Here is a 25,464-nt window from a genome sequence, read left to right on the forward strand (position 1 = left end):
TCTCTTCTTGTCCTGGGACTCCTGTGATACAAATGTTGTTGCATTTGATGGAATCACTGAATTTCCTACGTGTACTCTCATGATCCAATATTTTCTTTTCTCTCTTTTGTTCAGCTTCCTTATTTTCCATAATTTTTTATTGTATATCACTTATTTGTTCCTCTGCTTCTTCCTTCCTGTGGTCTTTACATACAATTGGTTGTGACTCTTAGTTATTGCATTTTTCATTTCGGCCTGATTTTTTTTTTAGCTATTTTATATCTGCAGTAAGGGTCTCCCTGATGTCCTCTATGCTTTTCTCAAGCCCACCAGTATCCTTATGATTGTTGCTTTAAATTTTGGATCAGGCACATTACTAATATCTGTTTTGATTAGATCCTTGGTCATGACCTTTTCTTGTTCTTTCTTTTGGGATGAATTCCTCTATCTTGGCATTTTGTCTAGGTTTCTGTCTTTTTCTGTAAGTTAGTAAAGCCTGTTATGTTTCCTGATCCTGAAAGTTATGACTTTATTAAAAAGAGATCATATTGTGTCCAGGGCCTGGCTCTTCAGGGAGTGTCTCTGCTGGGTCCTGTGTGCACTCTGCTACTCTGAATCGGTTGCTGTATCCCTCAGGTCAGTCATCTGTAGAGGTTCTTGTTGCTTGCATTGGGGAGTGTTTAGACCTTGGCCAGAATGTAGGGATTTTATAGGTGTGTTCCCGTCTGCTCATTAAAAGAGACCTTATGCTATTTCCACTAGAACTGAAGATTTGCAGAATTCTGTGGTCAGTAGACATGGTACATGCAGGGTTTTTTTTCTGGTCTCTGGGGAATGGGCCCACTGCATGGGTTTTTAGTCACCCTTGCCCAAGAAAATAGTACCAACAGTGCACAGGATGGTAGGCCTTGGTGTAAACAAGTTAGGCAGCAGTGTTGGTGGTGTGCTATTTACTAAGTTGGTTTATGCTGAGGTGTGGGTGAGGGAAATGGTGCCAGACAGCTCCTTTGTTTCCAGGGAGTCTGTTTTAAAGCTCTCAGGGAAGCACTTTCAAAGGAGCAAATAATTTCCCCCTGTGCATCCCAGGCATTTTTCAGATCAATGTTTTCACACTGTCTGTCTCTGGGTTGCTTGCCGGCCTGGGGCAGCACAGTGCATCTTGGGTTCTATATTAGCCACTCATTCTGATTTTTTGAAATTCCAAGCATCAGGGACCTGGTGTGTCAGGGACCTGCATTCATCCTCTGGGAAAGGGTCTTGCTGTACTGGGACTGATGCAGGTTTGATGCAGTCACCCCAGAGCACAGGGGCATGGGATTTGGAGCATAGCAGGCTAAACAGCCCATGTCCCATCTAGATGCCTTCAGCAGGTGTTTCTGTACCTATGCTGAGGACCAGGAGAGGGAAATGACACCCGCCCATTCTTTTGTCCCTAGAGAGGCAATGCCTCCTCTCACATATGCACTCCAAAAAGTATGAACAGTCTCTCCCTGTGCATCTGAGGCAATCTTCAGATTGTGCAGTCTGCCCTGTGGTGCCTGTCTGCCTCCTCTCCAGGAGTAGGGCGGTGTCCTCTAATCTCTATCCCAGCCAAACCCAGGGACCTCTAAAACTGCATTTTTGAGCCCTGCTGGTGGCAAAAACACTTGGAAATCAGCCCCTCTCATTTTCCCAGCCAATGGCTTTGGGGAAGTGTTCTCCTTGTGTGTATCCATGTGCACTCCACTCTCTCTCACTTTTCTCCATGACCAGGGCTCCCTCCCTTCCACAGCACCAGTGGTCATTTTTCCCCCAAAACCACATCTCTGCACTTTCTATCTTCCTCAATATGACCTCTTCTCTCCCTCTAGTTGTGCAGTTTGTGCTATCAGTCCTCAGGTTGATTTCTTGGGTAGTCAGAATGATTTGATAGCTATCTAGAGTGTTCAAGGGACCAGGCAAACCTGGGGTCCTCCTACTGTGCTGCCATCTTAGCTCTTCTTTCTCAGCTTTTACTGATTTTGATGGGAGTTCTCTGAGCCTCAGGATCTGGATGCCTGTTTCCTTCCCCAGATTAGGGAAGTTTTCAGCTATTATTTCCTCAAATAAATTTCCTGCACCCTTTTCTCTCTTCTTCTTCTTCTGAGACTCCTGTAATACCAATGGTATTACATTTGATGGAGTCACTGAGTTCCCTAAGTCTAGTCTTGTGTTCCATACTTCGTTCTCTCTTTTGTTCAACTTCATTGTTTTCCATTGTTTTGTCTTCTATATCACTAACTCATTCTGTGTCTTGCAGCCTTGTGTTCATTGCATCAAGTGTGTTTCCAATTTCAGTTATTGCAGTTTTCATTTCAGACTCGTTTTTTAATTCATTTATCTCTGGGATAAGGGCCCTCCTGAAGTCTTCCATTCTTTTCTCAAGCCCAGTCAGCATCCTTATGATCGTTGCTTTTAATTTTCCATCAGGCATGTTACTTATATCTGTTTCACTTAGATTTCTGGCTGTGGCCTTTTCTTATTCTTTCATTTGGGATGAATTCTTCCATCTTGGCATTTTATCTAAGTCTCTGCCTTTTTCTGTGTGTTAGAACAGCCTGTTATGTTTCCTGCTCCTGAGAGTAATGCCTTTATGAAGAAGAGGTCATACAGTGTCCAGAGCTTTGTGCTTCTGGGAGTGTCTGTATTGTGTGCACTCTGCTGCTGTGTTTTGACTGCTCTATCCTTAACACCACTCATCTCCTTTTACCTGCAGTGGGCAGTATTTGGTCCTTTGCCAGAATGCGGTGATTTTTTAGATATACTCTGTCTGCTTGTTAAATGTGACCTGATACTATTTCCACTAGAACTGAAGCCCTGTAGAACTCTCTGGTTAGGATATGTGGTGTCAGCAGTGATTACTGCTGATCTTCTGGGAAAGAGACCCACTGCACTAGAACTGAGGCTAGTTGACCAAGAAGGACAGTATAACCAGAGCACGGGGTCGTAGGACTTGATGTAAGCAGGTTAGGCAGCCAATGTTGGAGCCGTGCTGCTTACTCCAGGTGGCTCTGCGTTTATGCTAAGAGGTGAAGGAGGGAAATGGTGCCAGCAATGGTGCCTTTGTCCCTGGAGAGGTGTCTCTGCGCACTCTGCCTCTCAGGGAAGCACTCTGAGAAGAGCAAGTAATTTTTTGCACCATGTGTCACAGGCATTTTTCAAATTGCTGTTTCCATACTGTCTGCCTCTAGTGGTTTGGCTGCCTTCTCTCCAGGAGCAGCACAATGCCCTCTGGGCTCTAACCCAGCCAAGCCTATAGCCTTCTGAAACTCCAGCTTTAGAGACGTGGTGTGGGCAGGGGCCTTTGCTGGTCTTCTGGGAGAGGGTCCCACCATGCAGGGACTGAGACAAGGTTGACCAAAATGGGCTGTCATGCCAGAGCACAGGGGTGTGGGTCTTGGTGCAAGCAAGTCAGGCAGCCAGTGTTGGAGCTGAGCTGTTTTCCACAAGTGGCTCTGTGTTTATGCTGAGGGGTGGGTGAAGGAAATGGGGCCAGCTGGCTCTTTTGTCCCCACAGTGGTGTCTCCCTGAACTCTGCCTCTCAGGGACAAGCTCCAAGAAGAGCAAAAATCTCCCCACTTTGTGCCCCAAGCATTCTTCAAATTGCTGTTTCCAGGCCTTCTGCCCTTGGGTTGTTTGCCTGCTTTCTCTCCAGGAGTAGGGCAGCACCTGCAGGGCTCTATCCCAGCCAAGCCTGCTGACCTTTAAAACTCCAGTCTTTAAGCCCTGCTAGTTTCAAGAACTCACAAAAATCAGCCCCTCTTGTTTTCCCAGCCATTAGTTTTGGGGAAATGTTCTACTTGTGCACTCCCCTGCATGCTCTTGTCTTTCTAACCCTTCTCTGTGACCATGGCTTCTGTCCCTCCTCAGCACCTGCAATCTCCTTCTCCCCTAAATCATGTCTCCACGCATCCTACTTTCTTCTATGTGTCTTCTTCTCTCCCTTTAGATGTGGAGTTTGTTCTGTCAGTCTTCAGATTGATTTATGGGGTATTTAGAATGATTTGGTAATTGTCTAGTTGTGTTTGAGGGACGAGATGAGCCTAGAGTCCTCCTACCATTCCACCATCTTAGATCTTTTATTGACATTTTAAACTTACATTAAATGCAATTTCTTTTACTATACCCTTAATTTCTTTCACGTCTCAAAACTGAAGGCCTTTACTAATTTATGTTATTGTTTGTGGTTTCTGGTGATTTAAACTATATCTTTATTTTATTTTAAATACCTTATTTTCTCTTTTTTAGTGCTTTGCATTTATACATCCTGTTAGCATGTATCCTATACTTCTATGGTAGACCTGGACAGGATAAAAATGAAGCCCCTGAGAAGTGCCTTTTCTAGGAAGAAGCCCCAGAATTTAGTGCTTGAATAGTATGACCACTGATAAAGTCATCATTGGAGATGCAGCTTCATTATATTTTAATCTTTCTACAGCTGCTTTAGGGCATCATTTTTAAGCCTACATTTTGTTTTAGAGGCTCTCAGAAATAAAATCATACCTAAATTACCTGTTTAGAGGATTTGTGAGAAAAAGTAGGCAGCAGAAAAAAATACTATCATGTTTGTCTAAGTTTTCCATATGTTTCAACATAGAGCCAAAATCTGTGGAGTGTAGAATAGAAATTTACTGGAAGGCTACAGGAGAAGGAGTTGCAACTGAGCCAAGAAGACTAACAGTGTTGTCCTTGGTATAGGTAACTGTTTCCATTTCTGCTGGCATCTGTATCTAATTCTCAAGTGTTTTATTTATGGTTTAGGCCAAAACACTAGTCCTTTCAGTTAAGTGGACTAACCTTCATTGAAAGAGGCAGACATTAAGTCAAACTGACTGAAATTACATGTGGGTATAGGTGGGAAAGTTTGCATCTGGTTGAAAATGCACGTGCCTGAGGAGATTGTTTCAAGCCTACTGAATATTAAATTAGGGCAGTTGTTCTCAAATTTGAATATCAGAATCACCTGGAGGGTTTAAAAGATGGATTTCACTAATCCCCAGAGTTCCTGATTGGATATATAGGCATAGGGTGGGGACTAATAATTTGTCTTGGAATTTTGTTGAAAGTTCCCACGTCATACTGATGCTGCTGGTCTTGGGACTTTACTTTTAAAACTACTAGAATATAGCAACAATACTAATTACAGACTCCCATCTTCTACTGGAAATAGAGCTCCTGGTAAAACGCCAGGCTTGCTCAGGATTTGGGAGGGGTAAATATTAAACCTACAATTTGGAGGTTTCAATACCCAAAGCTTGATAGGGCAGAGTAAGTGGGGATTAACATCTCCTGGGCAGTGGAGCCAGTATGCTGGAGCCAGTACTTACTGGCTCCTGAGAGCCAACAAGCACATCTCCTCCCAGCTCCATGTTCAGAGATGTCAGGTTGGTAGCTTGAAATCAACCTTGGTGGGAGATTTACACCACAGATATTTACTAGCATGCCATGGCCTACAAGTGATAGTGGGTGCTGATATGTGCATAAGGTTAGATACACTAAAGACCCTAAAAACCACAGACCCTGCTTTTGAGAGGTTACATTCTAAATACAAACAAGCAATTATAAAATTGGTATTATTCATTTAAAAAGCATTTACTGAACACTTGCCATGTGTCAAGAACTGTAACAGACACTGGAGATACAACAGTGAACCAGAAAAACACAGTCTTTACCTTCTTGGAGTTTACACAATTTTAAAGAAAAGAAATAACTGTAATGTGAGTGGTTTAACTTAATCCTTTGTTAAAAAACATCAAACTTTACATCGGAATCCGGGGATGTACTGTATGGTGACTAACATAATATAATAAAAAAATCATTTAAAAAAAAACTATCACAAGTACATTAGCAGCAAAGAGCATAAACTCTTTAAAACTCAAAATAATGAAGAAAATTCCTAATAATTATCTTTACAAGCACAGTGGTGTTTAAATAACAAAATTCAGCCAATTAAGTTTGATGATCTAATTGGCTTTATTAAGCAATTCATGAATAGGGCAGCATCCCATTTAGCCAGTAGAGAGATGCTCTGAGGAGTTATACAAAATGGAAGGTTTTTATGAGAAGGAGGCTGGGGCAAGAAGTTATTAGCAAAAGAAAAGAAAGGATTGTTTCTGGAAAGGTCACCTTCCCTTAGGGGGAAGAGCAGGGGTCTTATCATGCAGTTACCTCACCTTCCTTGGGGGAGGTAGGGGATGGAGAGAGCCAATGTGGACGATTAGCTCTTAGGTACTGACCAGTTGACACTACCATTTCTGGGGGAAGTTGAAACTGCAATTAAGTTAAGTATTAAGCCCTTGTTTGGTGACCTGGCCTAATGTAAGTGTCTCTGTCTTGGGCCTATGGTTTTCTTTTTAACAGTGGAATATTGTGATTTTGAAAATTACTTTTATCTATTGACATTTGCTATATGTTTAATATATTTACTGAAAGTATTTAGTTTAGATATACTTACTGTCTACTTGGATCTCTCCAATACTAAATGTATTCAAATTTGGAAACAATGTGGGTACTTTCTGCTTCTTAGGTGAATGTTCCCTCATTTCCAGACACAGAGTTCATTGGCTTCACTCTCTTTATCTTTTTAAAACAAAACTTGTGCCATATGGTAGAAAACAGGAAAGAGACTTAAGGATATTAAAAATATTTACATTTTTGCCAGAGTAAACACATATTAATTTTAAGAAGAATGTTTTTAGCATGGCTTATTAGTTTTGTCAGTTATCCTAATTTCTTTTATTTAGTGACAAATTTTTAAAAGGTAATTATTCAAGGTGGGTTCAGTATAGTAGGGCAATTTATGAGGTAGGTAATAGAGAAGAGGACAGAAGTGGGATTTTAAGAAAGCCCTTACAAGAACATCAATGTTGCCTATGGGTTATACCCAGAGCACCTCTCTCTACTCCCTTGCCAGTTAGAACTTGCCAGGTTCCAAAAAGGGTGCGGAATGGCAAGAGCCTACACTTTTTGGTTGGTGGGTGAATGAAGACATTAAAAAAAATATATAGCCTTTACTTCCAACTCAGGGAGTCAGTACTAATTTCACAATTGCATGATTAATATTACTTCCTCTAAGGGCTTATCACTTTATTCTTTTTGCTTCAAGTTTTTATTTAAATTCTAGTAAGTTAACATATAGTGTAGTATTAGTTTCAGAAGTAGAATTTAGTGATTCATCACTTACAAATAACACCCAGTGCTCATCACAACAAGTGCCCTCCTCCATACCCATCACCCATTTAACCTGTCCCCATGCCCACCTCCCCTCCAGCAAACCCTCAGTTTGTTCTCTATAGTTAAGAGTCTGTTTTTTGATTTGCCTCTTTTTCTCCCCTATGTTCATCTGTTTTGTTCCTTAAATTCCACATATGAGTGAAATTATGTGGTATTTGTCTTTCTCTGACTGACTTATTTAGCTTAGCATAATACACTCTAACTCCACCCACATTGTTGCGAATGGCAAGATTTCATTCTTTTTATGAGTGACTTATATCCCATTGTGTGTGTGTGTGTGTGTGTGTGTGTGTGTGTGTGTGTGTGTGTATATATATATATATATATATATATATATATATAACACATCTTCTTTACCCATTCATTAGTTGATGGACATTTGGGCTCTTTCCATAATTTGGCTACTGTTGATAATGCTGCTATAAACATCAGGGTGCATGTATCCCTCTGAATTGGTATTTCTGTATCCCTTGGGTAAATACCTAGTAGTGCAATTTCTGGATCATAGTTCTATTTTTAACTTTTTCAAGAAATTCCATACTGTTTTTCAGAGTGGCTTCAATAGTTTGCATTCCCACCAATAGTATAAGAGGGTTCCCCTTTCACTGCAACTTCACCAACATCTGTTGTTTCCTGTGTTCATTTTAGCCATCTTCATAGGTGTGAGATGATATCTCCTTGTAATTTTGATTTGTATTTCTCTGATGATGAGTGATGTTGAGAATCTTTTCATGTGTCTGTTAACCATCTGTACGCCTTCTTTGGAAAAATGTCTATTCTTGTGTTCTGCCCTTTTCTTAATAGAGTATTTGTTTTTTGGGTGTTGAGTTTGATACATTCCTTATATATTTTGGATACTAACACTTTATCAGAGTTGTTATTTGCAAATATCTTCTCCCATTGTGAAGGTTGCCTTTTAGTTTTGTTTGTTTGCTTCATTGTGCGGAAGCTTTTTATCTTGATGAAGTCCCAGTAGTTCATTTTTGCTTTTGTTTCCCTTGTCTCCAGAGACATGCCTAGAAAGAAGTTGCTACAGCCAGTGTCAAAGAGGTTGTTGTCTGTGTTCTGCTCTAGGATTTTCATGGTTTCCCTATTTCACATTTAGGTCTTTCATCCATTTTGAATTTATTTTTGTGTATGGTGTGAAACAAACTGAGGGCATCAGAGAGGAGGGGGGTGGGGGAATGGGATAGGCTGGTGACGGGTTTTAAGGAGGGCACGTATTGCATGGTGCACTGGGTGTTATACGCAACTAATGAATCATGGAACTTTACATCAAAAGCTAGCGGTGTACTGTATGGTGACTAACATAATATAATAAAAAATATTATTAAGTGAAAAAAAAAGAGTGGACTTGTTGTGATGAGCACCAGGTGTTGTATGGAAGTATTGAGTCACTATATTGTACACCTGAAACTAACATTACACTGTATGTTAACCTAACTGGAATTTAAATAAAAATTTTAAAAAAGAAAAAAAAAAGAAAGTGGCCCAGTTTCATTCTTCTGCATGTTGCTGTCCAGTTTTCCCAACACCATTTATTGAAGAGATTGTCTTTTTTCCTTTGGATATTCTTTCCTGCTTCGTTGAAGTTTAGTTGACCATAAGGTTGTGGGTCTATTTCTGGGTTCTCTCTTCCGTTCCATTGATCTATGTGTCAGTTTTTGTGCAAGTACCATATTGTCTTGATCATTACAGCTTTGCAATTTAGCTTGCAGTCTGGAATTGTGATGCCTCCAGCTTTGCTTTTTTTTTTTCAAGATTACTTTGGCTACTTGGAGTCCTTCATGGTTTCATATAAATTTGAAGATTGTTTGTTCTCACTCTGTGAGAAATGCAGGTAGTATTTTGATAGGGATTGCATTAAATGTGTAGATTGCTTTAGGTAGCATAGACATTTTAACAATATTTGTTCTTTCACATATGAAACTTTAGAACTCCAGGACACGCAAACCAGAATGTTGAAAACATAAGTTTCAAGTTGGACATCATGTTTCCAGTTCTTTCAGGAAAAATATATTTATCTAGTATCTAAATTGAGACAAAGAAAGTCAGAAAGAGCGGGGAATTACCAAAAGAGTGTATTATAAGTGTTCTCCTTGAGATTGTTTTTGAATGCCTTTAAAAACTGGGTGTGTAAGTTAAAGCTGCTTTTAGCACTTCCTCAACAGCTTACCTTAAATTTTGCTAAACTTGGCAGCATTGTAAGGGTCATATTTTCACACAGATGCACTCTTCCTGAACAGAATGTATTTGACAGAAACAAGTTTTTCTTTCATGCCAGGCATTTATGTGTCTGCTTTCCATAACAAACAGCAAGACAAAGCTTACCATTCTGGACTCTCTCCCAATATTTCCAATTTAGCTATGAAAACAGGATTTTTTATTTCATGGTTTGAAGGAGTACCCTTTAAAAGTTAACTCTTTAAAGTTAACTCTTTAAAAGAACATAACATTTTCCCTCAATCATTTTATGTCCTATGATTTGAATTTTTTTGCATTTCTTCAGACATCCCAAAGTCTATCCTTATATCACATGAGTTGGAGACATTTTCATAAGTTATCCTTTTTTTCTCTCACATAATTTAGCATTTTATTATAGCTCTTATTTGCATTATTTTCTGTTTCGGATAGTAAGTCTAATCAGATTGAAGCCAGCATATGTTTTGTTTCTAGGTTTTTTTTTTTAAAGATTTTATTTATTTATTTGACAGAGATAGAGACAGCCAGCAAGAGAGGGAACACAAGCAGGGGGAGTGGGAGAGGAAGAAGCAGGCTCACAGCGGAGGCGCCCGACGTGGGACTCGATCCCGTAACGCCGGGATCACGCCCTGAGCCGAAGGCAGACGCTCAACCACTGTGCCACCCAGGCGCCCCTCTTTCTAGGTTTTTAACAGAGTCTTGGAAATGTCCCAAGCTGCCAGAGTTTTGTCTGAAATAGACTAATTTTCAAGAGTTCAGCTGTTTTCAAACTCTATCCTTTCATAATAAATGGTGTCTGTCCAAATAAAAGGGCAAATTATTATGGTAGGTTAGGACCTGGTGAACTAAGGAAAAAAATCTCGCCAGGCTATATTTAAAACCAAAATTGAAGTACACCATAAGCTTAACACCAGCAATTCCAAGGATAACCGTGGCATGCATCCAGCATTCTCAGTTTTCCAGAGAAGTCAAAGCATCCAATGAAAACTTTGATACTAAAAGAATGACTATTAGGTTTTTCATTTTGAAGCAGTTTATTAGAAGGAGACTGACAAGAAGACCTATTTTTAAATGGTCACATTTCTATTGGGAAGAGAAAGAAAAATGATTTTTCTTCATTTGTAAAATAAATTGGATGAATTAAAATTGATATTTTAGCTGAATATAATTTTGCCATCATAATCATCATCACTACCTTTATGAACCTAAATAACTGATTTGAAATAGAATGTTAGTATATTTCACATGTCACCTTAATTCCTTCTTTTTTTTAGATTTTTTAAGATTTTATTTTTAAGTAATCTCTACACCCAACATGGGACTTGAACTCACAACCCCAAAATCAAGAGTCACATGCCGGAGTGCCTAGGTGGCTTAGTTGGTTAAGTATCTAATTTCGGCTCAGGTCATGATCTTGGGATCCTAGGATAGAGCCCCACATTAGGCTCCCTGCTCATCAGGGAGTCTGCTTGTCCCTCTCTCTCTTCCTGTGCCCCTCCCCCTGCTCATGCTCTCTCTCTCTCTCTCTCAAATAAATAAATAAATAAAATCTTTAATTAAAAAGAGTTACATGCTCTACCAACTGAGACAACAAGGAGCACCTGTCACCTTAATTCTTTACTGTCATGCTTTCCTTTTTAAAATTTGTCTTCAAGACCTAAATGTGAGATGTCAAACCGTAAAAATCCTAGAAGAGAGCATAGACTCATAATTTCTCTGACATTGGGGGTGGCAACATTTTTCTAGATATGTCTCCTGAGGCAAGGGAAACAAAAGTAAAAATAAAATATTGGGATTACATCAAAATAAAAAGCCTCCTAGATGCCTGGGTGGCTCAGTTGGTTCAGTGTCCAACTCTTGATTTCAGCTCAGGTCATGATCTCAGGGTGGTGAGATTGAGCCCTGCACTGGGCTCCACACTCAGCATGGAGTCTGCTTGTCCCTCTTCCTCTGCTCCTTCCCTTGCCCCCCCATAAATAAATAAATAAATTAATTAATTAATTAATTAATAATAATAAATAAATCTTAAAAATATATTTAAAAATAAAAATAAAAAGCTTCTGCACAGCAAAGGGACCAATTAAAAAAAACCTAAAAGACAACTTACAGAATGGGAGAAGATATTTGCAAAGGACTTATTCAGTAAAGAGTTACTATACAAAATATATAAAGACCTTATACATCTCAACATAAAAAAATACCCAAACCCAAATAATCCAATTTAAAAATGGTTGAAGGCACGAACAGACATTTCTTCAAAGAAGACAGAGATGGCCAACAGACACATGAAAAGATGCTCAGCATCACTGATCATCAGGAAAACACAAACCAAAACCACAATGAGATATCACCTCACAGCTGTCAGAATGGCTAAAATCAACAACACAAGAAACAACAAGTGTTGGCAAGGATGTGGAGAAAAAGGAATCTTTTTGCACTGTTGGTGGGAATGCAAACTGGTGCAGCCACTGTGGAAAATAGTATGGAGGCTCCTTAAAACATTAAAAACAGAATTACCATATGATCCAGCAATTGCTCTACTGGGTAGTTAACCAAAGAATACAATAACACTAATTTTTTTAAAATATTTTTTTATTATATTATGTTAGTCACCATACAGTACATCCCTGGTTTTTGATGTAAAGTTCGATGTCATTAGTTGCGTNGATGTAAAGTTTGATGCTTCATTAGTTGCGTATAACACCCAGTGCACCATGCAATACGTGCCCTCCTTACTACCCATCACCAGTCTATCCCATTCCCCCACCCCCTTCCCCTCTGAAGCCCTCAGTTTGTTTCTCAGAGTCCATAGTCTCTCATGCTTCACTCCCTCCTCTGATTGCCCCCCTTTTTTTATCCCTTTCTTCTCCTACCGATCTCCCTGCTATTTCTTATGTTCCATAGATGAGTGAAACCATATGATAATTATCTTTCTCTGCTTGATTTATTTCACTTAGCATAATCTCTTCCAGTCCTGTCCATGTTGCTGCAAATGTTGTGTAATCGTTCTTTCTGATGGCTGAGTAATATTCCATTGTATATATGGACCACATCTTCTTTATCCAGTCATCTGTTGAAGGGCATCTCGGCTCCTTCCACGATTTAGCTATTGTGGACAATGCTGCTATGAACATTGGGGTGCATATGGCCCTTCTCTTCACTACGTCTGGATCTTTGGGGTAAATACCCAGTAGTGCAATTGCTGGATCATAGGGCAGCTCCATTTTTAACTTTTTAAGGGACCGTCACACTGTTTTCCAAAGGNTTCCAGAGTGGCTGTACCAACTTGCATTCCCATCAACAGTGTAAGAGGGATCCCCTTTCTCCACATCCTCTCCAACATTTGTTGTTTCCTGCCTCGTCAATTGTTGCCATTCTAACTGGCGTAAGGTGGTATCTCAGTGTGGTTTTGATTTGAATTTCCCTGATGGCTAATGATTTTGAACATTTTTTCATGTGTCTGTTAGCCATTTGTATGTCTTCATTGGAAAAGTGTCTGTTCATATCTTCTGCCCATTTTATGATTTGTTTATTTGTTTCTCGTGTATTGAGTTTGAGAAGTTCTTTGTAGATCTTGGATACCAGTCCTTTATCTGTGGTGTCCTTTGCAAATATATTCTCCCATTCCGTGGGCTGTCTCTTAGTTTTTTTGACTGTTTCCTTGGCTGTGCAGAAGCTCTTTATCCTGATAANCTTTTTATCTTGATGAAGTCCCACAAGTTCATTTTATCTTTTGTTTCTCTTGCCTTTGGAGATGTGTCATGAAGGTTGCTGTGGCCGATGTCGGAGAGGTTGCTGCCCATNAGTTCTTTGTAGATCTTGGATACCAGTCCTTTATCTGTGGTGTCCTTTGCAAATATATTCTCCCATTCCGTGGGCTGTCTCTTAGTTTTTTTGACTGTTTCCTTGGCTGTGCAGAAGCTCTTTATCCTGATAAAGTCCCATAAGTTCATTTTATCTTTTATTTCTCTTGCCTTTGGAGATGTGTCGTGAAAAAGGTTGCTCTGGCCGATGTCATAGAAGTTGTTGCCTATGTTCTCCTCTAGAATTTTGATGGATTCCTGTCTCACATTGAGGTCTTTCATCCATTTGGAGTTTATTTTTGTGTATGGTGTGAGAGAGTGGTCAAGTTTCACTCTTTTGCATGTAGCTGTCCAATTTTCCCAGCACCATTTATTGAAGAGACTTTTTGGATGTTTTTTCCTGCTTTGTCAAAANTCCTTGGCTGTGCAGAAGCTCTTTATCCTGATAAAGTCCCATAAGTTCATTTTATCTTTTATTTCTCTTGCCTTTGGAGATGTGTCGTGAAAAAGGTTGCTCTGGCCGATGTCATAGAAGTTGTTGCCTATGTTCTCCTCTAGAATTTTGATGGATTCCTGTCTCACATTGAGGTCTTTCATCCATTTGGAGTTTATTTTTGTGTATGGTGTGAGAGAGTGGTCAAGTTTCATTCTTTTGCATGTAGCTGTCCAATTTTCCCAGCACCATTTATTGAAGAGACTGTCTTTTTTCCACCGGATGTTTTTTCCTGCTTTATCAAAGATTAGTTGCCCAAAGAGCCGAGGGTCCATTTCTGGGTTCTCTATTCTGTTCCATTGGTCTATGTGTCTGTTTTTGTGCCAGTACCATGCTGTCTTGGTGATCACAGCTTTGTAGTACAGCTTGAAGTCCGGCAACGTAATGCCCCCAGCTTTCTTTTTCCTTCTCAACAATTCCTTGGCGATTCGGGGCCTTGNTTCAACAGTTCCTTGGAGATTCGGGGCCTTTTCTGGTTCCATACAAATTTAAGGACTATTTGTTCCAGTTCTTTGAAAAATGTCCTCGGTATTTTGATCGGGATAGCATTGAAAGTGTAGATTGCTCTGGGTAGTATGGACATTTTAACTATGTTAATTCTTCCAATCCATGAGCATGGAATATTTTTCCATCTTTTTATGTCTTCCTCAATATCTTTCAAGAGTGATTTATAGTTTCTAGAATATAGATCCTTTACATCTCTGGTTAAGTTAATTCCAAGGTAAGGTATGATTTTTGGTGCTGTTGTAAATGGGTTGGATTCCCTAATTCTTCTTTCTTCAGTCTCATTATTCGTGTATAGAAATGCAACTGATTTCTGAGCATTGATTTTGTATCCCACCACATTACTGAATTGCTTTATAAGTTCTAATAGTTTGGGGGTGGATTCTTTTGGGTTGTCCATATAGAGTATCATGTCATCTGCGAAGAGAGACAGTTTGACTTCTTCTTTGCTGATTTGTAGACCTTTTATCCCTTTTTGTTGTCTGATTGCTGTTGCAAGGGCTTCTAGTACTATGTTGAATAATAATGGCAAGAGTGGGCATCCTTGTCNTGTCGTGTTCCTGATCTTAAGGGAAAGGCTTCCAGCTTTTCCGCATTGAGAATGATATTTGCTGTAGGCTTTTCATAGATGGTTTTTATGAGATTGAGGAATGTACCCTCTATCCCTACACTCTGAAGGGCAAAAACACTAATTCAATGGGATACATGCACTCCAATGTTTATGGCAGCATCATTGACAATAGGAAAGATACAGAAGTAACCAAAATGCCCATCAATAGATGGATGGATAAAGAAGATGTGATAGATAGATGGATAGATATATAGATAGATAGATAGATAGACGATAGATGGATAGATAAAATAGAATATTACTCAGCCATAAAAAGGATGAAATAGTGCCCTTTGTAACAATATGGATGGACCTTGAGGGCTTTATGCTAAGTGAAATCAGTGAGACAAAGACAAATATAAAATCATTTCACTCCTATGTGGAATTTAAGAAGCAAAATGAACAAAGAAAAAGATAAATTAAAAAAAGACCAGACTCTTAACTATACAGAGCAAACAGATGGTTATGGTGGTGGGGAGGTGAAATAAGTGAGGGGGATTAAGGAGTACATTTATCTTGATGAGCACTGAGTAATGCATAGAATTGTTGAATCACTATATTGTACACCTGAAACTAATGTAACACTGTATGTTAGGTATAACAGAATTTAAAAAAATAAATGAAATGAAAGTTGTGTTCTTTCATCTCTGAACTATTAAAAGATGCTGTTATTCTTTTCAGCTACTAGGCCTACATTATTCATTCTTTGGATATAATATAAAGCTAGAACAACTATTTTGTGCTGAAATGTATTTTGCCATTTTTGCTTGGAGAAAAAGTATCAACCTTCATATAGGCAGAAAACTGATATATAGAGATACTAGTTGATTCTTTAGTACATAGGAGTGCTACCTGTACACAAAATGAGATATCAGAAAATGTAATACATGTATTATTCATTATGACTTCAGATCTCATCACTAAGACTATTTTGAATAGTGGCTGAATTAGATACAAATCAGATGCTGAAATCAGGAGGAGGATAAATGAACTCTTGCATAGAGATTGGCAAAAGAACCATAAAAAATAATTTTATATCACTGGAATATTAGTTGAAATTTAATTTTAGTCTCTTTTTCTCAGGGTTCAGTATAGTAATTATAAAGCAAGGATTACACTTCACAAACTAGGCCTTCTCAGCATCCACAAAAGAGTGTGAAGCTTTCAATTTTTAGTTTGAATAAAAAACTGAACTTTGCTGCACATGTGTAAAATCCCTGAATTTTCTAGGCCATTCCAGGCTGAAGATAAAAGTCATATCATCAGAAGAGCAAGAAAACTAGAATTTTCTGATATTTCCCCTTATAACTACTATAGGAGTTGCTTATGTAGTTCAAGGAGTTCGAGAAAAATGTGTAGGGGTGGTTTGTCTTAAATAGGAATGCTCCTCCTCTATATTTTTTTTCTAGCTAACTCCTATTCACACGTCAGTGCCTAATTCAAGAGACACCTCCTTTGGAAAGCTTTTCCTGACCCATTCTGATTAGATGGCCTGCCTCTATACATCCGTAAAACCTTATGCCTAACATTGTCCTACATTTCATAGTGCTGATTATGGAATTATAATCATTGATTTGCTTGTTTACTGCCCTATACCCTCTCCATCATCTCATTTCTCTCATCTCATCATCTCCTTCCTCCTCTCCTATTTTCCCACTTCCAAATGACCACACATACACAAGACTATTAGTTCCTCAACAGTAGAGACAATGTTCTGTTGGGCTTTGAATTTCTAGCACTTAGAATAATGTCTGGCACACAGTAATGACCTACCAATATTTATTGAATGAATATAATATGAACGAATGAATGCTTAGGAAATGGTCATATTAGCTATTACCATTTTCTTCTTTTCCTCTATCTTGCTAGCATGACGTATACTGTGGCTGCTAATGCCCAGTGAATTAGTAATGTCTACAACAAAATACCACAGATGGGGTGGCTTAAACAACAGAAAATTATTTTCTCATAGTTCTGGGGGCTTCAAAGTCTGAGATCTAGGCATCAGTGAGGTTGGCTACTTCTGAGGGCTGTGAAGGAAATATTTATTCCTGGCTTTTCTCCTTTGCTTGTAGGTCTTCTCCCTGTGTCTTTACATATCTTCCCTTCACATGTCTATGTCCAAATTTCTTCTTCTGATAAGAATACCAGTCATGTAGAATTAGGATCCACCCTAATGATCTTATTTTAAGTTAATTACTTCTTTAAAGACCCTATCTCCAAATATGATCACATTTTGATGTGAATTTGGCCCATAACATTCACTGATAGTGCTGTTACTAGGAATAACTGTGTTATTAAACAACCATTTTCTGAGCATGTTTTTTTGTGTCAGAAACTGTGCTAAGTGCTTTATATGCACATCTGCAACACGTAAGGTTATCCCAATGCCTACCTCAGGCACCCATACCCACTGAGGCCCACCAAAAGCACCAATATTTTGTCCATCCTGTGGTTTGGCAGTTAACCCCACTGGAGAGAGTACCCTCTACTTCCATTGGTGTGATATCCTACCAAGTAGGGTGCAGAGAAGCGCTGTTCAGCACTCTTAAGGATTTACAAAAGCAGTTCTTATATTCTTTTATTGTGCTCTCCATATATGAAACCTTGGCCATGGGTCCACAAGGAATTGAGCCAGGGGACCATGCTGAGACAATCTTGGGGCTGTATTTAGAATTGCACCTCCTCATGAATGCCTTTGTACTGTCTTTGTGTGCTTTGATTCTTTCTTTTTTTGGTTTGAATTTTTCCCCAAGACGTACATGTAATAGATCCATAGCCAACTCACTTCCATCATTTCTCCAGACATGCTTAATTTCTGGAAAATACATAGCCTAAATTCTCAATGGAGACTCCAGCTAAATCTAGCTGCAAATTTAGTCTTCACTATGATTTTCTAAAAAAAACCTTTAATTATGCAATTGTTTTTCCGTTTTAAATATATTGCAAGAGTTGGTGGAGTAACTTTCTTAAATCTTTAAGCATTAGTTTAGTATGAGGATTGAGGAAGTTTTGGACAGAGATGAAAATTAAGGGAACTTGGGTATTTGGGGAAAAAAAGAGACTGTAGTATAAAGATAAGTAACCTTGTGAGTTCATGTAATTTACCTTTTTTTGTTCTAGGTTATATAAATGCCTATATTATAGCATTTAGGAGATAATTAACTCCTATTTATCTTTCTCAGGGGAAAAAGGAGTTTATAGAGAGGAGAAAAAGAAAGGAGCTGATGCATTAATGACCAAAAAATCTATCTTATGATGTCTTTTTGAAGTGTTGGGAATAGCTACAACTGTGGCTGCGCCAAGGCTAAGCAAGGCCCTGTAGGTGAATATGGTCTAACTCAGCCTTTCATGGGCTGATGACATTATCCTGCATTCAGGGCCATGGACAGGTTGACCTATTCAATCCTTCACCATATGAGTAGAGAGAGAACTGTGCAGAGATTTTATCTATCTAGCTAGATCCCTCTTTCTAAAGATGATTTTGGAAATTCAATTACTCTAGAGTTTTAAAGATTTTATTATTTATTTGAGAAAGAGAGAGTGAGCACAAGCAGGAGGAGGGGCAGGGGAAGAGGGAGAGGGACAAGCAGGCTCCCTGCTGAGCAGGGTGCCTGATGCGGGGCTCCATCCCAGGACCCTGGGATCATGACCTGAGCCCAAGGCAGAAGCTTAACCGACTGAGCCACCCAGGCATCCAAAAATTACTCTAGAATTTTTTAAAAAAATGAATCCCAAGTATACTCTACAAGCTTTATTTTAAAAACCTGAGATCAATAGGGGAAGAAGGGAGTTCAAAGTTGTTTCCCATTCTACAAGTGCTCCTCTACATGATTCAATTAGCACCTTTGTATTTATCACAGTTTTAAATGTAACTGACAACATGTTTTATTATGCTTTAGTATTGTGACAACACTGCAGTACGTTAATAGTATCAAAACTTTTCAAGCCAGATTATGGAAATAGTGGTGATTTTTATTGCTAGGATGTGACAGAGAGTTTGTTTCCTCCAATCTTCGATTCTTTCCCTCTATATTTAGTTTACCAAAGCCTCTTATAATTGCTGGTCTTGTAGTGTCATGCTGGTCTTGTAGTGTCAGGAAGAATTTCACATCTCTTTGCTGATTAAACTTACTGAGTTAGTGTTTCATATGCCCAACCTATAAGTTTTTTTCTTTTCCTTGGGGAATGTCTATTCACATTAGTGGGAGCTGAGTAAACATATCAAGCAAGTAGGAGCCCTCCTTTCACTTGAGAACCAGGTAACAAGGGTACAGTTATCAGTGTTAGTAATATTACATCTCCAATAGAATGTAAAGGATCACTTTTAATTACAGGGAGATAACTAAACTTGTTACAGTATTACATAGCTGAACCATTTATAAAATTACAAATTCCTTCACAAATATTTTTGGAAAACTGACCTTTACATGTTAGCATTATCGTAAAAATGTATTTTTAAATGTATACAGTTAAAATTTTTGTCAACAATGTTAAAAACCTAAAGTCACTGGGGAGAGCAGAAAGGCCCTTAGTATACATTCCTTATGAGAAGGCAACACAGCACTTTTTCACCTGGAATTTTTATTTGCAGATCCAATATCTCTCTCCAGTCAAATGCAATTTAGTATAACTTGTACCTGTATGTAACATGCCAGTTAGGTGCTCCAAAAAAGGCCAAGATTCATCTCAGTGACCCATTAGTATGGCTGAAGGACTGACAGGATTTCTTTACAGCTTTAGCCTTGACACTGTTGGCATTTGCTTATTGAAAATGTTTCATTAGATCTTAAATTCCTAACAGTATTATATGATATCTTTAGGTAAATCTTCATGTTTCCCAAGCAACAAAGAAAGGGGAGCGGCATTATTAAAGAGAAAGTATCGTTAAATTTTCTGTTTTAAATTGATTCCTTTTTAGATATAATATCTATTTCACAGTCTTAATTATTTTTCCTGAACAGTAAGCCAGACCAAATATACAGCAGGTATAAAGCATGATTTGGACATTTCACCTGTCGGTGCTTTTCCACACCATTATTGGGACCATCACACTCCTGGCTATAGAACAAATGACTAAAACTCAAGAAGAGTTACACTATGAGAGTATATTTAAAGGGTCTGATGGGGGTGAAATGACATGTAAGACCATATGTAAATAAAATAATCCTATAATATTCTAATAGATGCTCCCTTGAGACAACTTATGTTTAAAAAGCTTTGTATAGAGGAGCGCGGTTTGCGGCTGCCGCCGCCCGTCCTCGCGGACCGAGCTGACACCTTGCCACGGGAAGAGTGACCTCTTGGTCTGTTTTCACCATGGAGGACTCAGGAAAGACTTTCGGCTCTGAGGAGGAAGAAGCTAACTACTGGAAAGATCTGGCTATGACCTACAAGCAGAGGGCAGAGAATACGCAGGAGGAGCTCCGAGAATTCCAGGAGGGAAGCCGCGAATACGAAGCTGAATTGGAGACACAGCTGCAACAGATCGAAACCAGGAACAGGGACCTCCTGTCGGAAAATAACCGCCTTCGCTTGGAGCTGGAAACCATCAAGGAGAAGTTTGAAACACAGCACTCGGAAGGCTACCGGCAGATCTCGGCCTTGGAGGATGACCTTGCCCAGACCAAAGCAATTAAGGATCAACTGCAGAAGTACATCCGAGAGCTGGAGCAAGCAAACAATGACTTGGAAAGAGCAAAACAGGCCACAATTATGTCTCTGGAAGATTTTGAGCAGCGTTTGAATCAAGCCATTGAAAGAAATGCCTTCCTGGAGAGCGAACTGGATGAGAAGGAGAATCTCCTAGAATCTGTTCAGCAGCTGAAGGATGAAGCCAGAGATTTGCGGCAGGAGTTGGCTGTGCAGCAGAAGCAGGAAAAGCCCAGGACCCCCATGCCCAGCTCGGTGGAGGCTGAAAGGACAGATACAGGAGTGCAGGCCACTGGGTCCGTGCCATCCACACCCATAGCTCATCGGGGACCCAGCGCTAACTTAAACACACCAGGGACGTTCAGACGTGGTCTGGACGACTCCACGGGTGGGACCCCCCTCACTCCTGCAGCGCGGATATTGGCCCTCAACATCGTGGGAGACCTGCTTCGGAAAGTAGGGGCCCTGGAGTCCAAACTTGCATCCTGCGGGAACTTCGTGTATGATCAGTCCCCAAACCGTACGAGTGGCCCCGGCTCGGGGCGGGGAAGCAAGCACAGAGATGGCGGTGAGAGACAGCCAAGCAGCGCTGGCTTGCCTCTGGGTGACAAAGGGTTGGGAAAACGCCTGGAATTTGGGAAGCCGCCTTCGAATATTTCCGCACCGTCGCTGCCATCAGCCCAGGGCGTAGTCAAGATGTTGCTTTAGGAAATCCACGGAAGCTGAAGCCCCATTGTGTCTGTGCGGGAGTCCTACCTTTCTTCCCCTCTTTAAACTAGGTTTCTGTGTTTTTAAGTTAGAGAAATAGGAGCAGTCACATTAGCCAATGAGGCTATCGCCTGTGGCCCCTGGTGGTTGGCCCAGGGAAATGTTGTGTCATGATCCCTATCCTGCTTGCTGGTGTGGACAGGGACAAACGGGACCCTCTGGAAAGGGCTCGAAGGTGCAGATGCCGAGGCTACCCCATCATTGTGAGCTGACCTGAGTCCTGAATGGTTCTGAGATGTGTTTTTAATGTCTGGAGATGCCTTAAAAGTGGGATGTGAGCCCACCTCACTCAGGCTGTCTTCCAGAACAAAATCTCCCAGGGCTCTGTGGCACAGGGAGGGTCTGGGTAATGAAATCATGTCTAGGAGAGAGGAGTAGAACAGGCACGTGCCTTTTTGAGAAGAAACTACGGTCTTGTGTACCTCTGGCACTTTTTAATCTGCCTCTCACTGAGGCATTGAGCTTGTGTTTCAGAGGAGATCTTGTGTGGACCAGGTCAGTGGAAAGTCTGTGTCCTTTTTAGATCGATCCTGATGGTTGGTCTTCCTTGAACTTCTGCCCTGGCCTGAGGGTGACCTCCGCTTGAGGACCCTGACGGTCTACGGGGTGGCATGGCCTTGGGAATGCAGCCCCTAAGAGCAGGACATCATTCAAAGTTTTGATAAAATAATCAGGGTGACCTCCAAATAAGCTTAAACCACAAGATTGTTGTTGGAATCTTCCTTGTCAAAGAAGAAACAAACACGGGATTTCCACGCGGACGTTGTACGTACTCAACCCTGCTTGGTGTGAGCTGCCGTCTCACGCTTTTGGAGGCATGTAAAAAGAACACAGGAATTCAGGAGCATGCATGCAGCCTAACGACCTTTTGTTACTAAGTTATTTTTCCAAAAGAATAGCAAAAATATCCTTGAGTTGAAGATAGAACTTTACAAGTGCTACTGAAGTTCAACAGAGACTTGATCTCTGGTGCCCGGCTCCTTACCCTGGGAACATTCTAACCTGTATCGGTGAAAGACGTACTTTTATTTTTTTAAAAGAACAACAAAATCAAGAGAAACTAAAAAAAAAAAAAAAAGCTTTGTATAGAGATCTGTTTTTCCACGTAGTGTCTGCCGGAATGGCTTTTGATGCTCCCACAAGGAAACAATTGATGGCCCTTTCTCATAAGCATGCTATAGACTTGATTCTGCTGTACTGAGAGTGCACTGAGGAGCAGTTACAACTGATAAGGTAAATTTAAAAAGGGCTGCCAACTAGTAAGGTCCTACTTTGACCATGTGATGAGTACACATGAAGCAATTCAAAGAATCATCAATCTTGAAATAAGGATATTGTGCCTGCTTTGCTTCACCCCAACTGGATTTTTCTTAGGTTGAAAACAGGGGCATTTGTATGAGTTTTTGTATACCAAGTGTTAGAGCAGCAAATCATTGTTTTTATGGTGAGTTGAATTTCTGCATCATTGTTCTTGACATATTTATTTTTTGTATTTCTTATGTTATTTAATAAGATATGATAAATCCATTAAGTTGTCTAGAATGTTTTCATTTATCAACTTTCTGTAATGAAAAGAACCAAAATTTAAAAATCCTGAAATGCTTAAAGCCAGATATAAAAAATAAACATTAGTAAGCTTCCTTATTAAGGTTTAAAAAAAATTACCAATCCACATTTGACCTGGGATTCAACAAATAAATTCTTCTTAGCAAGTGTAGAGAAAATAGTAATAGTCAAATTTCTAATTGGAAATGTAAAATTGATGACAATTATCAGTTTCTCCTATCTTCTCTATTTTTAATCAAATGGTTTTTTAAGGAATGTAGCTGACTTTAGTTCGCAACGTTACTGAACACTAAGCAACAATCCAAGGTATTTTTTTTAATTTTTATGAGTTTTCTGATATAATAGAAATTGCTGAGTTTGTAATCTATGTTCTCATCCAAGTCATTCCTACCTATGCTGAGCAGAACGGAGGCTAGTGCTCTGTTATGCAATATAGAGCCTTTACTTGTGGTTGATACTGATCCACCAATTTGTATTCATCCAATTATCCAGCTAATATTTCTTTATTTTACTGTGAAAATGTAACTAAATATATAAATGTGAAATTTTTCTAATTCATTTGGTTTATGAAAGTTCAGATAATCTATGCCTTTAGGATTCCTTTCCCCATTGCTTGGTAGTTTCTTGTGTATCCACCTAGAGCTATACTGTGCAAATAAAGTGTATACATATATGTAAGTTTGTATTCCTTCTTTTTACACAAATAATACTATACTGCATAATGGCAGCATACTATGAAACTGTTTTGCATATTGGTTTTTGCACATAATGTATCTTGGACATTATTCCAATAAATGGCTATGCTATATTGTAACTGTAGTCAGTTCCCTTTGATAGTCATTTAAGTTTTCACCAATCTTTTGCTATTGCAAGTAGTCTTCAGTAACTATCCTTGAACATAGTTCTTAGTACACACTACATACTACATATTACATTATAATAATGCTTATTGAAAAAAAACAGAAAGTAGAATTGTTGAGTAAAAGGGTATGTCAGGGGCGCCTGGGTGGCTCAGTTGGTTAAGTGGCTGACTCTTGGTTTCAGCTTAGGTCATGATCTCATGGGTTATGAGATCAAGCCCCACATCTGGTTCCTCACTCAGCTGGGAGTCTGCTTGAAGATTCTCTCCCTCTGTCCTTCTCCCAACTCGTGCTCCCACTCTCTCTCTCAAATAAATAAATCTTTATTAAAAAGAGTACTTTAAATTCTAATAGATTTTCTCAAAATGCTTTCCAACCAAAATTTTATGAGAATGCTTGATTCCATATATTTTAGCTTTTCTATTTTTGTGCGTCTCTAATTGTTAAAAGTTTTTTTCTTATATTGAGCTGCAATCTGTTTTTCTATAATTTCCTCCATTTGTTCTAGTACTGACTTCTGAATTCATACATAACATACTCAGTCTCTCTCCCATATAACTATCCTTTAAAAAGGTAAAGAGCATTATCATGTTCTGCCCAAGTTTTTTTTCCTCCAGATTTCACACTTTGTATTACACATTTGCCTGTGGGGCTGTCATAGTCACCCTTTGCCCTACTTTTGTTCTGCTCTGAATCACAAGGGGGCTACCTTGTGGGGTTGCTTTCCCCAGACTCAGATGTTGTCTGACTTCTGACTATTCACCAGTATGTGACAGGAGTTTGGAAGGAGGAAGGATCTTGTAATCTTGGTATCCATCTCAAGAAATTAGGGAAAGAACAGCAAATTAAATTCAATAAAAGTATATGAAAAATAATAAACACAAAAGCAGAATTTAATTAAGTAGAAAGATATACAGTAAATTCAAAAAGTCAGTTACTTCTTTGCAAAGACTAATAAAATCAATAAACTTTTTGCAAAAGTGCCCAAGACAAAGGGGCATCTGTTGGCTTTGTTGGTAGAACATATGACTCTTGATCTTGGGGTTGTGAATTCAAGCCCCACATTAGGGGTCTAGTTTACTTAAAAAAAAAACAAAAAACAAAAAACTGCTCAGGACAAAAAAAAAGTGGATAAGACACAAATCATTAATATCAGAGATGAAAAAAGGAATACCATTAAGGAATTTACAGATATTAAAAAGATAAGAGTTTATTTTAACCTTATAACAATAAATTACAATTTTAGATTAAAAAAACTTCCTTGAAAAACACAATTTACCAAAATTGACACAAGAAATAACATATTTGAATAGTATTATGTCTATTAAAGAAATTGAATTTGCAGTTAAAAACCTTCCCACAAAGAAAACCACAGCCCCATTTTACTGAAGATGACTAAATATTCAATACATGTAAGGAAGAAATAGCACTAATGTCACACAAACTTTTCTAGAGAATAGAAAATGAGGGAATGTTTCTTAATTCACTCTATGAGATCAGAATAACATCACAAAATCTGACAAGGACATTACAAGAAAGAAAAATTATAGGCCAATTTCTCTGATACTCATAAATGAAAAATTATTTTATTTATTTGTTTATTTTTATTATGTTCAATTAGCCAGCATATACTACATCAAAAACTAATGATGTACTATATGTTGGCTAAATGAAAATTGTTTTAAAGTATTATAAAATTGAATCCAGTGATATATAAAATTGATAATCATCATGGCCAAGTTGGGTTTATTTCAAGAATTCAAAGGTGAAATGACA

At 39.0% G+C, this 25,464-nt stretch overlaps 1 protein-coding gene across 1 annotated transcript; it reads left to right on the top strand.

The window, feature by feature from the left end:
- Nucleotides 1–20,104: 20,104 nt before the first annotated feature.
- On the top strand, nucleotides 20,105–21,982 carry LOC100467450 (nuclear distribution protein nudE homolog 1). Its single transcript, XM_034649645.1, has one exon. It carries the CDS (start codon nucleotides 20,162–20,164, stop codon nucleotides 21,200–21,202), a length of 1,041 nt encoding a protein of 346 aa, XP_034505536.1. The 5' UTR covers nucleotides 20,105–20,161; the 3' UTR covers nucleotides 21,203–21,982.
- The last annotated feature ends 3,482 nt before the right edge of the window (nucleotides 21,983–25,464 follow it).

Source organism: Ailuropoda melanoleuca, chromosome X (genome assembly GCF_002007445.2).
Source record: "Ailuropoda melanoleuca isolate Jingjing chromosome X, ASM200744v2, whole genome shotgun sequence".
Taxonomy (NCBI): Eukaryota; Metazoa; Chordata; class Mammalia; order Carnivora; family Ursidae; genus Ailuropoda; species Ailuropoda melanoleuca.